Source organism: Lepidothrix coronata, unplaced genomic scaffold (assembly GCF_001604755.1).
Source record: "Lepidothrix coronata isolate B3197 unplaced genomic scaffold, Lepidothrix_coronata-1.0 Scaffold229, whole genome shotgun sequence".
NCBI classification, from domain to species: Eukaryota; Metazoa; Chordata; class Aves; order Passeriformes; family Pipridae; genus Lepidothrix; species Lepidothrix coronata.
The window spans coordinates 85,850-98,374 of record NW_016690409.1 but is presented as its reverse complement, the minus strand read 5'-3'; the positions used below and the strand labels follow the sequence as shown (position 1 = coordinate 98,374).

At 67.2% G+C, this 12,525-nt stretch overlaps 2 protein-coding genes across 3 annotated transcripts in view; both read right to left on the bottom strand.

The window, feature by feature from the left end:
• Positions 1 to 6: 6 nt before the first annotated feature.
• Positions 7 to 7,802, bottom strand: RAPGEFL1 (Rap guanine nucleotide exchange factor like 1). The gene is made up of 15 exons (XM_017834053.1): positions 7,040 to 7,802; positions 5,068 to 5,146; positions 4,377 to 4,524; positions 4,205 to 4,302; positions 3,708 to 3,820; positions 3,401 to 3,568; positions 3,221 to 3,318; positions 2,767 to 2,889; positions 2,484 to 2,662; positions 2,318 to 2,408; positions 1,675 to 1,725; positions 1,365 to 1,452; positions 1,212 to 1,276; positions 914 to 968; positions 7 to 256 (listed from the first exon to the last, which is right to left on the bottom strand). Exons 1-15 carry the CDS (start codon positions 7,800 to 7,802, stop codon positions 132 to 134), a joined length of 2,244 nt encoding a protein of 747 aa, XP_017689542.1. The 3' UTR covers positions 7 to 131.
• A 3,707-nt stretch (positions 7,803 to 11,509) lies between these two features.
• The window catches only part of CASC3 (cancer susceptibility candidate 3), an 11,812-nt gene continuing 10,796 nt past the window's right edge, over positions 11,510 to 12,525 (bottom strand). For both annotated transcript variants that reach the window (XM_017834205.1, XM_017834209.1), the window contains one exon: positions 11,510 to 11,940. In XM_017834205.1, coding sequence (XP_017689694.1) covers positions 11,927 to 11,940 — 14 coding nt within the window. In that variant the 3' untranslated portion in view covers positions 11,510 to 11,926. The remainder of the gene's footprint in view (positions 11,941 to 12,525) is intronic.

Sequence of the window (12,525 nt, the reverse complement as noted above, 5' to 3'; positions counted from 1 at the left end):
GGGTGGGGGCAGCACCCGCTGTCGGGGCTGGGCAAAGTGCGTCAGTGCTGGGGGGCACCGGGCCCCCCGGAGTGGGAGGTCCCGGGGCCTGGGGGGTCCTCAGGGTTTGGGGGTCCCCAGTGGGCCCCCCCTCACTGGCTGCCGGGCTCCAGTTTGTAGGAGAGCTCGAAGAGCAGGTTCTGGTTGTCGATGACGCGCAGCTGCCGCACGTAGGCCTTGGTTTGCAGCTGGGCCGGGGACGCCTCCAGCTCCAGGCCTGGGAACGGGAACAAGAACGGGAATGGGAATGGGGTGGGAACAGCGATGGAGGAGCGCGGGGATGCAGGGGTTGGAGGGATGGGGGTGAAAAGATGCAAGGTGGCAATTTGGGAATGGGGATAAAGGGATGAAGGGGATGGGGATGAAAGGAAACGGGGATGTCAGTGTGGGAATGGGGATGGAGGGACAGGGATGGAAGGATGCAGGGAATTCAGGGATGGCAACGTGTGAGTGTAGGGGATGGGGATAAAACAATACAGGGACGGCCGTATGGGAATGGGGATGGGGAGGTGGGAAGGCAGGGATGGGGACGGAGGGATGGGGGAGTGGGGATGAAAAGATTCCAGGACGAGGATGTGGGAATGGGGATGTGGGGATGGATGGGATGAGGATGCAGAGATAGGGATGGGGATGAAGGGATGACACAGTGACAGAAACTTGGGAACGTGGATGTGGGGACAGGGATGAAGGGATAGAGGGGTGGGGATGAAGGGATGCAGACGCAGGGATTCGGGGATGCAGGGGTGAAGGGGTGCAGGACATGGATAATGGGGTGTGAGGATGCAGATGCCCCCTCAGGGGCAGCACTGAGGGTTCAGGGCTGTGTGGGACACCCTCCTTCCCCCCCCCGGACCCCCATGTGCCCCCCACTCACAGAGGGGGCGGCTCCGGTACTTCCTCACGGTTCTCACTTTCTCAGCGATGCAGTGCTGGGCAGAGAGAGACCCCCAGAGTCAGCCCCGGCCCCCCCAGGGACCACTGACCCCCCCAGGACCTCCTGCACAACCCCCCACCATCAGGGACCCCACCCCGGGGGTCCTGCTCTGCACCCTGGGGATGCTGAACCCTCACCCCCTCCACACAGGCAGGGGACCCCCAGCCCCTCAGGGGGGTCCCCCCTGCCCTGCCCTCACCCCAGGGGTCTCTCAGCCACATCCCCCCCAAGCACCCACCAGTTTCTCCACGTTGACCAGCCCGTCCAGGAGGGTCTTGCTGCCTTCGTGCAGGAAGGTCAGATCTGGGGGTGAAGGGGGGTTAGGGGGGGGTCCCGTGGGGTCTCAGCAGGACCCTGACCCCCTGTGGGACTCGGGGAGCCCCTTCCTCACCTTTGAGGATGAGCGGCACGAAGGGGATCAGGGGGGGCTTCATCTTGGCCAGCACCTCCCGGTAGGTCTTGTGGTTCCTGCAGGGATCCTGGGGGGACAAGGAGAGGGGGTGTCAGGGTTTGGGGGGCTCCCTGGGGGTTCCCTGGATCTCCCCCCACGCTGGTGGCCGTGGGCACGGGGCTGGTAGTGGGGGTGGTGGTAAGAACACCCCTGGACACCCCAGGAAAGTTCCCTGCCCACCAGCTCCCCAAATACCCTGGGGGGGGTTCTGGGGATCCCCCAACCCCCACGGGGCCCCGACGTTTCTCACCGTGAGGTTCTCAAACTTCCGAAACAGGTTCTTGAATTTCCCTGGGAGCTTCTGGAAGACAAATTGAGGGGGGACATGAGGATCATGCTCCCGGGTCAGGGAGCACCTGGGAGGTCCAGGAACACCCCAGAGGGGGTCTGGGAGAACCCAGGAGGGGTCCAGGAGCAGCCAGCGGCAGGCCATGAGCACCCAGGAAAGGGTCTGGGAGCACCTAGGTGGGGTCCAGGAAGGACCAGGAAAGTTTGGGAAGGTGTGGGAGCACCCAGAGGAGCCCTGGGAGCACTGGATTGGGGGGTGAGAACTCCTGGGGGGTTCTGGGAGCACACAAGGAGGGGGCTGAGAGCACCCAGGGTGGATCTGGGAACATCCAGAGAGTTCTGGGAGCACCTGGGGATGTCTGGGAGCACTGGGGAGTGTCAGTGAGCATCCAGAGGGGTTTTGGGAGCAACAAGAGGGAGTCTGGGAACACTGGACAGGGGAGGTGAGAGCTTCTGGGGGGTTCTGGGAGCACTGAGGAAAGAGTCAGGGAGCACCTGGGGGGTCCAGGAAGGCCCAGGAAGGTCTGGGAGCATCTGGGGGGGTCTAGGAGCACCAGGGGGGGTCAGGGAGCACTGGGGGGGGCGAGGGCCCCCCAGCCCCTCACCTCCCAGGTGAGGCGCAGGCGGCTGACGGCGGCGTTGTTGAGGCCGATGACGATGGCGTAGAAGGAGAGCATGTCCTGGTTCTGTTTGCAGCTGTGGCGGGGGGGAGAGAGCGTGAGGGGCGGGCTGGGCACCCCCGGGGCCCCCCCACCCTGGCCCCCCACTCACATGGCAGCGATCTTGATGAGCTTCTTGAGCAGGTGGGCGCGCTTGCCCAGCCCCTCGCAGAGCAGCAGCTCCGTGCCCACCCAGTGCTGCACTTCACTGCAGCGCTGCAGCAGCAGCTCCAGGTTCGCCGTCTCCCGCCGGCCCCGCTCCCCATGGAACACGTAATCCACGAATTCCAGCTGCAGGGAGGGCCGGGGGGGGTTGTTACACACGTGGCATCGGAGCCCCACGCGCACACACAGCAGTGTCCACACGCCGAGCCCCCCCTGTGGCCCCCCCAGACCTCGTGGATGCAGCGGAAGAGCTCCCAGTGGAAGGCAGTGAGGTGGTTGGCCACGTCCTCGGGCTCCACGCGGTGGATCTCCGTGTCCCCCGGGACCACCTGGATCTCCTCGGGCAGCGGCACCTGAGGGGGGGGGACACGAGGTTATGGGGACACTCAGGGGGTGCTGGGCCACAGGGTGGGAGCACGGGGTGGGAAAATGGGATAGGAATATGGGACAGGGAAATGGGGTGGGGACATGGGACAGGGAAATGGAGGGAGGAAATGGGGTGGGAACGTGGGAACATGGGACAGAGAAATGGGGTGGGGAAATGGGGTGGAGCACAGGGGTCCCCCCTTTCTGCACAGGGAGTGATTGTGGCACCAGGGCTGGGCAGGTGAGGGGGGGGGATGTCCCTGGCAGGGGGTTCTCTCTTGGGGGTCCCCATCAGGGTGTCCCCACCGCAGAGCTCACCAGGGAGTCGAAGGTGTCCCTGGTGCAGGCGAAGAGGTGGCTGTTGATGCCCAGGGTGGTGAACACACACTCCTCGCTGGGCTGCAGCACCGCTTTCTCTGCCATGGGGCACAGGAGGGGGGTCAGCACCTGTGGGACCCCCCAGCCCTGCCCACAGCCCTCCCCCAGCCCCTCGGGCACCTCCGGACGAGGCCATGGTGACGAGGATCAGGGCGTCCTCGCGGGCGCTCTGCTCCTCCGAGTACTGGAGCTTCTCGGTGACCGAGGCCAGGATGTCCTGCACCGAGGCCGAGAGGCGGCTGCGGATGGTCACGTAGGAGTGGTCGGGCAGGTACACGCGGCAGAAAACTGGGGAGGGGCGGGGGGGTCAGCACAGGGCACCCCCCGCCCCGCCCCGGGCACTGCCCACCGGGAAACTGAGGCACGGGGCAGGCAGGGGCAGCGGGGTACAGAGAGGGGACCCCAGGCCCCCACCCTGGTCACTCACTCTCGTCAGAGCCCCGAAATGCCACCCGGGTCTGCAGGCACGAGTCGATGCGGCGGAAGTGCCGGAACAGCGGCTTCACCTGCTTGTTCGGGGGGGGGGTCTCGTCGGCCACCCTGGGGGGGCACAGGGCAGGCGTCAGGCGAGGCCCTGGCGCCCCTGGGGCTGCACCCTGAGGTGTGCTGGGTGCCCTGACAGCCCCCACCCAGGGCCTTGCTCGGGACAAGGAGGTTGGGCGTGAGGAGGGCACTGGGGGTGCAGTGAAGGGGGCAGGGGGTGGGCACACGTGTGCCATGGGGAGGGGTCTGGGGCTGGGCATGGGGAGGGCATGAAGGTGCAGTCAGGAGGGCACCAGGGTGGGCTGCTAATGAGCTAATGACCCCCCAGCACCTGTGTGTCCCCAAGGACCAGAAATCCTTGTCCTTCCTGGGGATGCCCTGACCCACGGAGTCCCCTAGGATCCCCTCCCCTTCCCCTGGACCCCCTTTTCCCCCTCTCACTTGAGCTCCACCGTCTCCACGAGCTGGTGCAGCTTGAGGATCTCGTCCTCCAGGTCATGGTAGAGGGACGTGTCCTTCATGATGAGCAAGTAGAGCTCCTGGGGGGGCAAGAAGGGTCAGAGTGGGGGGCTCTGGGGGACTGCGGGGGGAGACACGGGAAGGGGACCCCCACCTTGATGACCTTCCCGGCGCTCTCCTCCTCCTGGAGCAGCCCCTTGTATGTCTCGAGGAAGTGCAGGAGCACGGCCAGCACCGCCCGCTTGCGCTGCAGCCCGGCCCCCTCCTCCCAGCGCGGGGGGCTGCCCGCTGCCAGCACGAAGGTGGCACTGTCAAGGAGGTGCCACGGCAAGGAGGGACCCCCTTGGCTGCTCCCCAGCACCCTCTGCACCCAGGGACCCCAGTGAGGGCTGTTGTGCCCACCCTGGGGGCACTACCCTGCCCGCCTTGCACCCAAACCCTTAGCCCACTCTCATGCACCCACATGCCCACCTTCACAGCCCCCTCATGTGCCCACCCCCACGGGCACCCCAATTCCCTCCTTGCTGCTCCTGTGAGCCCCTTGTAGCACCCTGCTGTCCTCCTCCTCCTCGCAATCCCCATGCCCACCCTCATGCCCACCCCTGTGCCACCATCATGGCACTTTCTTGCCCACCCTCGTGCCCACCTGGTCACCCCCTCTTGTCCCCTTCATGACACCCTTGTGCCCACCCTCATTGCACCCCGATCCCCTCCTCATGCCCAGCCTCAGACCCCTCCTCACTGCACCCTCGTGTCCTCCCTTGTGCCCTCCCAGTGCCCCCCATGCCCAACATTGGCCCCCTCCCTGTCACACCCTCGTGCCCCCCCGTTGCCCCCCAGGATATTGCTGGTGCAGCTGCTGCAGGAAGCGCTCGGTGGGCAGGAACAGCGAGTGGGTGAGAACGATGTCGTCCAGCAGTGACTCTGGGGGAGATTTGGGGGACAGGTGTGGGCACCCCACCCTGCACAGCCCCCCGACACCCCCCGTGCCCAGCGGGGCGGGAGGGTGACGGGAGCGATGCTAATTCCGGGGTGACACCGGGAGAGGCCGAGCCCCACGCGAACCCCCCCCCGCGCCGGCGCTGACTCAGGGCCCGTCCCAGCCCCGGGGCAGCCGGGCCCGGCAGAGCCGGTGTGGGGGCAGAGGCGCCGGCAGGGCGGCACCGGGGCCGCGACGCCCCGGCACACCCGGGAGCCCCGTGAGAGCCGCGGGCACGGCGGGACACGGAGGGGGAAACTGAGGCAGGAGCTCGGGGCACAGCGGGCCGGTGCCACAGCCGGGCTCTCCGGGCCAGCACCAGTGGCACCACCCTGGGAAGGTGTTTTGGCATGGCCAGGTGAGCCGAGGGGCTGGCACTGGCGCCAGCACCAGCCACCACCGGGACCTTTGGACGAGGCACCACTCCCTCCCCGGCACCAGAACAACCCTCGGCCCCAAGCAGGGGCTGTGCCCACATGCCCCGGGGACACTGTAGTGGGACCCCAGAGCCTTTCCAAGGGCTCTGTCCCACAGGGACAGCCCCGAGGGGCTGTACAGAGTGTCCCCTCAGACTATCAGACTATTAACCTATTCGTGGATCTGTGCTGAGCCAGGGCAGAGGGTCCCCTGGCACCCCCATGCCAGGCACAGCACCCACGGGGTATCAGCTGCTGCCAAAAGCAGGACATGGTGGTCTAAGGCACAGAGACAGGCAGAGGCACTGGCAGAGTGGGGGGTACAGGTACACGGCCCCCAGCCCGTCTGCCCTGGGCACAGCCCCCTCTCGTGCTCTGCCTGGGGGCAGGAGTCAAACACTCCCCCCATCCCCCCAGGCTGCAGCCCCCTCCAGCCCTGCCTCAGTTTCCCCATCCCTCTGCAGCACCCAAGCCGTACCCCAGAGCCACTGGGAGACTTTCCCACACTGGGATCCCCACGCTGGCTCCTGCCTGCCCTGCTCCAGGCCAGCCTGGGCACCGCCAGGCCTGGCAGCGTGTCAGTGCAGGCAGGGCCTGGCACTGCCAGTCCCAGCTCGCTCCTACCTGAGGGCTCCTTCTGTCTGTGCACAACCCTGGCATCACTGGAGCAGGGGGCTGGTGGTGGCTGGGGGTCGCCAGGGGGGGTTCCTCAACACCTCCCAGTCCCACCAGCCAAGCGAGACTGGCCGGAGCAGGGATGCCCGTGGCGTGGGAATGCTCCCACCCACCTGCACCCAGCCTGGCTCCCACCCAGCTCCGGCACCTGGGCACGGGGAGCCACCGTGGGACAGCACTGGGAGGCCTGTGCCAGAGGGAAGGGGCGTCCAACCGACCCTCCCACTGCAGCTCCCGTCGCGACTAATTTTAGCACCAGGAGGATGTTACGGACCATCCAACCGGGAGGTGGATGCTGCAGTGGCTCCCGGTGCCCGGCCACCTCCAGTCCTCACTGGGCTGCTGCCACCACCGAGCATCCCCATTCCCCTGCCAGCCCTTCCGCCGCAGTGTGCTGCCCTGGGGGACCCCTGCCCACGCCGGGAGCTCCTGCCCACCCCGCTGCCACGGGCACCTTGCCCCGGCGGGGACCCGGCCCTGACCTTGTCACCCCAACCGGGCACCGCTGCGCCCCGCGCGAGGCCACCCACCCCACCGGAAACCGCGTACCGGGCACGGGGCTCCCCCATCCCGGTGTCTCCCACCCCGTCATCCACCAGCGCATCCCCCCCGCAGGCAGCGGCCGCCCCCGATCTCCCCCCGCGCCGCCGCATCGCCCCGCGCTCCCCGCGCTCCCCGCCCCGGGCACCCCCGCAGCCCCTCCCGGGGATCCCGCAGCCCCTCCCCGGGGGTCCCGCAGCCCCGTACCTGCCCCGCAGCCCTTCCCGTGCTCAGCCGCCGGCAGCCGGTCGAGGAGCGCGGTCAGGAGCCGCTCGGGGGGCGCGGGCGCGGCGGGGGCGCAGCCGCAGCCGCAGCAGCAGCGGGCGGCGGGCGGCGGCTCCGGGCTCGGCGGCTCCCGCTCCCGGTCCCGGTCCCGATCGCGGTCGCCGCCCGGTGACGGCTCCTCGGGGGAGCGGAGCGGCGCCTCGGGCGGCCGCAGCTCCAGCCAGCGGCCCTCGCCCCCCGGTGCCGGCCCCGGCGGCTCCTCGGGGGAGGCGGCCGGGCGCGACAGGCTCTGCCGCCGCGGCGCCGGCAGCGACCCCGGCCCCGGTACCTGCCCCGGGGGGACGGCGGGGCGGGCGGGCAGGTGCGAGCCCGGCTTCTTCAGCAACTTCTCCAGCGGCTTCATGGCCGCCCGGGCGCGGCGGCGGCGGCGGCGGCTCAGGGGCCCATCGGCGGCGGCGGCGGCTCCGCTCGGCTCCGCTCGGGCCCCGGCGCCGCTCCCCGCCCGCCCCGCACCGGCTGCACGCTGCGCCCGCCCCGCACCGGCCCCGCCGCGGCCCCGCCGCCAGCGCAGCCCCGCCCCGGTACGGCCCCGCCGCCGCCGCCCCCGGCACCTGCCCGCCCCTTTCCCCGCACCGCCGCCGCCCCCGGCCCCGCCAACGGCACCTGCCCGCTCCCTCCCCGCATCACCGCGCTCGGCACCGAGCCCTCCCCGGGGCTGCGGTGGCACCGGCTCGCCCCCGGACATGGTCACCCCCTGCCTTGCCCGCAGCGCCGCACAGGTGATGCGTTACACACACCAGCATCCCCCCCGCCGTATCTCCACCCGCGTCCCCGGGGCACGACCACGCGCACCCCCCACACCGTACAGCCCGGGGGGACACAGAACCCACAGCCTGTCCCCCCCCGCTATCACACACTGCGACCCCCCTGCCACGCGCTGCCTCACACCCCCCGCACACCCACAGCCCCCCACGGCAGCCCAGGGGCACAGAGGACTGTCCCCCTGCACGGGGAGCACGTCCCCAGGTGTGGGGTGACCCACCCCCGGCCCCCCCAGCCCAGCTCTCTGCTCCCACCGCGCCGTGGGAAAGGGCCGGGGGTGGGTGCGGGACCCCCCACCCTGGCACCCCTGGGGCTGGGTTGCCCCGCGGGCAGGGCGGGCAGGTCGGGCCGGCTGCCAGCTCCCCCCCGCCGCCTGCCAGGCCGGAACGGGCCCCGGCGTGCCAGGGCAGGTGCTGGGGAAGGTGTCAGGGCAGGGCAGGATGGGCGCCTGCCCGAGGCTGAGCCTCGTGCCCCCCACCCGCGGGGTGCTGAGCACCCATCCTGCCCGTGCCCCCTGGCTCACCTCGCACCCTCTGGGCACAGCAAGGGGAGGCAGCAACAGGGGGACAGACCCTGCGCCCCCCCCAGTCCTCCCCTCCGGGTCCGTCCTCTGCAATCCCGTGGCCCTGCAGCAGCCCCGGGATGGGACGGTGGCAGTGGCCCGGGGGGAAGCAGCGTGTGACCCCATGGCCTTTGCTGGGCCCTGCTCCCTGGGGGATTCAGGGAGGGATGAAGGCACGGGGGTCCCGGCAGCTCCCGCTTTGTTCCCGCTTCGCCTCCACCCGGCAGTTGCCTGGCAACTCCATCCATGCGGCTGCCGGAGAGCGGCAAAACAAGTCCCCACTCCCCTCCGGGGCTGCTCGAGGCCCTGTCGGGATGGGATGGCAGAGCACGGCACATTAAGGCACTGCATGTCCCTCCTCTGTCCCTCAGACGCCCCCAGACCCCACCCAACACCCCCAAACTGCTGAGCTCCTCCATCCCCTCTACCCAGGGCGTCCAGACAAGGGCTCCCAGCCCTGGGTGCAAGTGGTGCTTCTGCCTGGGCTGCAGCCACATGGAGAGGGGCTTCTTGTGACAGCAGGAGAGGAAACTGAGGCTCAGAGAGACCCTACTCGCTGCTGGCAGCGGGGCTGCACTGGGCCACACGGGCAGGAGGGACCCAGAGCACTGTGCCATGCCAAGGGCAATGCTCCTCCTGGGAAAGGTGCCCCAGATCCGGCCTGTCCCAGCCCCTCTCCCTGGCTCGGCAGGGACGGGGGCACTGCTGGCACAGAGAGAACTATTGGCTTAATTAATTTGCTGTTATTTCTCCTAACGAGCTGGGATCTGGAGCGGGCGCTTCCCTCGGTTGGCAGCCGCCGCGTTCCCCCGCCCGGAGCCGGGGGTGCGAAGCCTCCAGGCACTGCTCAAAACAGACCGTGTGTAGGAGGGAAAAATTACACCCCGGGAAAAATCCCTCCCCGAGCCAGCGCCTTAACCCACTTCCCGGCTGCAGTGCTGGCAGAGGGGAGCTGCACGTTTGGGGAAGGGGAGACACCCCCCTTCAAAGGGAGAGACGGGCCCTTGACCCCCGAGACCTCTGCCAGGACAGGGAACTGAGGCAGGGGGACTGGGGAGGGATAAGGCAGCATGGCAGCAGGGGCAGGAAGGTGATGCCTCTGCTCTGGGACCCCCACCCCACTGTCAGATGGCCTCTGGGCCCCCCACCCCACTGGCAGCAGCCAGGGTAGGAGCTGAGCACCCCCACCCTGCTGCTGACAGTGAGGGCAGGAGCTGGGGAGAGCTGCAGGGAAGAGGAAAAGGGGGTGGGATGCAATGGGAGGAGTTGGGGTCCCCCCTGCCCTCAAAGCCGCCCTCTGCCTGCCAGCATCGTTCCCCCTGTCCATCCCATTGCAGGAGGGCAGAGCCCACCACAGCGCTCCCTCCATAGGATCAGGGTGGGCACAGGAGTGGGATACACGCCCCCCACCCCCTGTTTGCTGTGGGCAGGCGGGCGGGGGGCCGGCAGAGGCGGAGGCAGCCGAGGCGGGGACAGCACGGCACAGAAACGCGCGGGCGGCAGCTCCCGCACCACCAACACTCCAGTTGGTCCTTCCCCAGCAGCCAGCGAGGCTGGGGGAGAGGAGGGGGCTCACTGCAGCCCCCAGCCCCGGGAGAGGAGGGGGCTCTGACACAGGTGGCAGCTGCTCCCGGGGACGTGGGGGCGGCTGGTGCCAGGAACAGCGGAGCCGCAATTCCCATCCCATCAGGAGCTCCTGGGAAGGGTAGAGCGGCTCCCGGGAAGAGGAGTGTGGCTCCCAGGGACAGAGCAGCTCCTGGGAAGAAGGTAGCAACTCTTGGGATGCTGCAGAGGGGACAACAGTCCTGCCAGGGAAGCTCAGACGGACTCTGTCCTTGCAGGTCTCAGCCCCAGGAGGGAGACATGAGACAGGCCTGCTTCCTACAATGCTGACAGGGATGTGCATCCGATGGGATGGGAATCCAAATAACACAAAAGCCCAGCACAGAGTGTAAGGTCCAGGATTTCGCTTGTGTGACCATATGTCAATGACACATGTCAGCCTTAAGGCAGAGACACGGTGACACACAAAACATGAGGGAGTTCTGCTCTGGGGATGTGGCTTCAGTGGCTGAAACGAGACACGGAAAGGTCACGGAATCACAAACATCAAACAAAGAAGGAATTTCTGCTGGAGAGCAGGGCATGGATGAGGGATCCACCTGGAGGGTGGGCAGGTGGGTGCCAGGCCCCTGTCCTGGCCACAGATGGGGACGGGGCGGCCGAGATGCCGCTCGCTCGGTGACGTTCCCCTCACCCGGAGCCCGCGCCGGCAGCTGGCGCGTCCCCACGGCGTCCCGGCACGTGCCTGGGAGAGCAGCAGGAATCGGCAGGAATGGGCAGAAAGGGGCAGCCGGCCCTGCCAAGTTTCCTAATGCAATTTGCAAACGGCTGCGAGGACGCGGCCAAGCCGGAGCTGGAGCCGTGGGGCCGGCGGGACGCGGGAGGCACAGGGGGACGGGGCCGCGGCACAGGTGAGCCAGCCGGGATCGGCTTGGCACAGTCACCCCACGGGATCGGGAATCTGAACGGGGACACAAGGCTGCCGTGGGGGAGGGAACAGGTGCGGGGCTGCGGCGCTTCCTCGTGGGGCCAGAGCCCAGCCCGGAGCGTCGGGGCAGGTTCCAACACCCTCCACAGCCCCAGCAGCAACTCCCAAGTGCTGGGAGCAAACCCGGCCCTGCCGAGCTGGTTTGGGTGCTGGCTGGGCTGCTCGGGCAGCGTCGGGGTGCTGGGCACCCACAAACCTCCCCGTCGCTGCCGAGAGGGCAGGTGGCAGCAGGGACGGGGGTCACCCTGTGGAATCCCACCTGAGAGCTCACACTCACGGACCAACACCAGTTACCAACGGCTTGTTGGGAAAAGAATTAGGAGCAGCTCCTAAATTAAGTGGTTCCTGCCCAGGCAGTGCGTTCCCAACAGCCTCCCATGGCTCTCCCACCCTTCTGCTGCTCCCAGAGTGGCAGAAATCAATTTGGTAATTGAAAAGAGAATTGAAATGAAGAACGAACTGTGTCAGGGGGGTCAGGGGATGTCACTGCTGCTTACCCAGACAAATAAATACGAAATACCCAAAAGAAACAAATCAGCTTTAATGAAGGAGCTGCTTCATTCCTTAAATAAAAACAGACCACGATCAAGCCAGCGGAGTTTGACATCCGGGGAGGGAGCGGGGAACGTTTAGTAACGGGGAGAAGTTGGGAGAACGTGTGGCCAAGGACCGACTCGGGGGCTGGTTCTTCGGCGGCCCCAGCGCGGGGGAGGAGGGGGGTGGGCAGCAGTGGGATGGATTTCGGGAAGGCACCGCTCAGACCACGGGGGAAGTGCCTGGCCCTGAGCAGGTGCAGGTGTCTCATCCCGCTGCCTCACCTCCGCGCAGGGAAGGAGCCATCCCAAGGAGCAGCTTCCTCCTCGCCGAGGTGCCGAGTCTGGTGCTGGGATTCCCGTGGCCACATCCCTACGTGTTGCTCCTCTCCTTTGATTTTTCACCTTTGCTGTCCTGGGAGGGGGAAGAGCAGCAGAGGTTCAGGACCACCCCAAACCCTGGCATGGGAGGCTCAGTGCTATGGCTGGGTCCTGCCAGCAAACCCCCCACATCTGGGTGCCAACCTCCCCCCCCAACCCCTCTGGGCACAACCAGCTCCCTGTGCCAACCTCTCCTTGTGGTTCCAGATTTTTCCATCACAAGGGCTTTCTCAGGGCCCCTCCATCAGACAATCTGCTTCCCAGCCCTCCCCGTGTATGAGAACCCACCAGAACATGCCTGCCCGGGTCCGGGCTTGCTCGGCTTCCATATGTGAGGAAGGTATGGAAAGGGAAACCAAAAACACACACGTGGCACTCCAGCACGCTCACACACGCACAGCTCATAGCACTGGAGCAGGGAGACCATTCCCAGTGCAGGGAAGCATTCTCATCCCTGAAAAACCTTTAATTCTGCTGCCTGAATTATCTGCTAATAAGGTCTCAACATTTACTCTTCCGGAGAATTCCTGCCTCCTAGCCTAGGGTTGGGTTTTTCCCTCTCTAAATTGTTCTTTTTTCTACCCTGAACAAATAATTTAAAAAAAAAAAAAAAAGTCAA

Excerpts from the sequence above, each read along its gene's own strand:
- RAPGEFL1 (XM_017834053.1), bottom strand. The coding sequence starts at position 7,802 with ATGTCCGGGGGCGAGCCGGTGCCACCGCAGCCCCGGGGAGGGCTCGGT. Across the intron at positions 4,303-4,376 it reads GCGCCGGGAAGGTCATCAAG|GAGCTCTACTTGCTCATCAT; the intron begins GTGGGGGTCCCC and ends TTGCCCCCCCAG. Across the intron at positions 257-913 it reads GTACCGGAGCCGCCCCCTCT|GCCTGGAGCTGGAGGCGTCC; the intron begins GTGAGTGGGGGG and ends TCCCGTTCCCAG.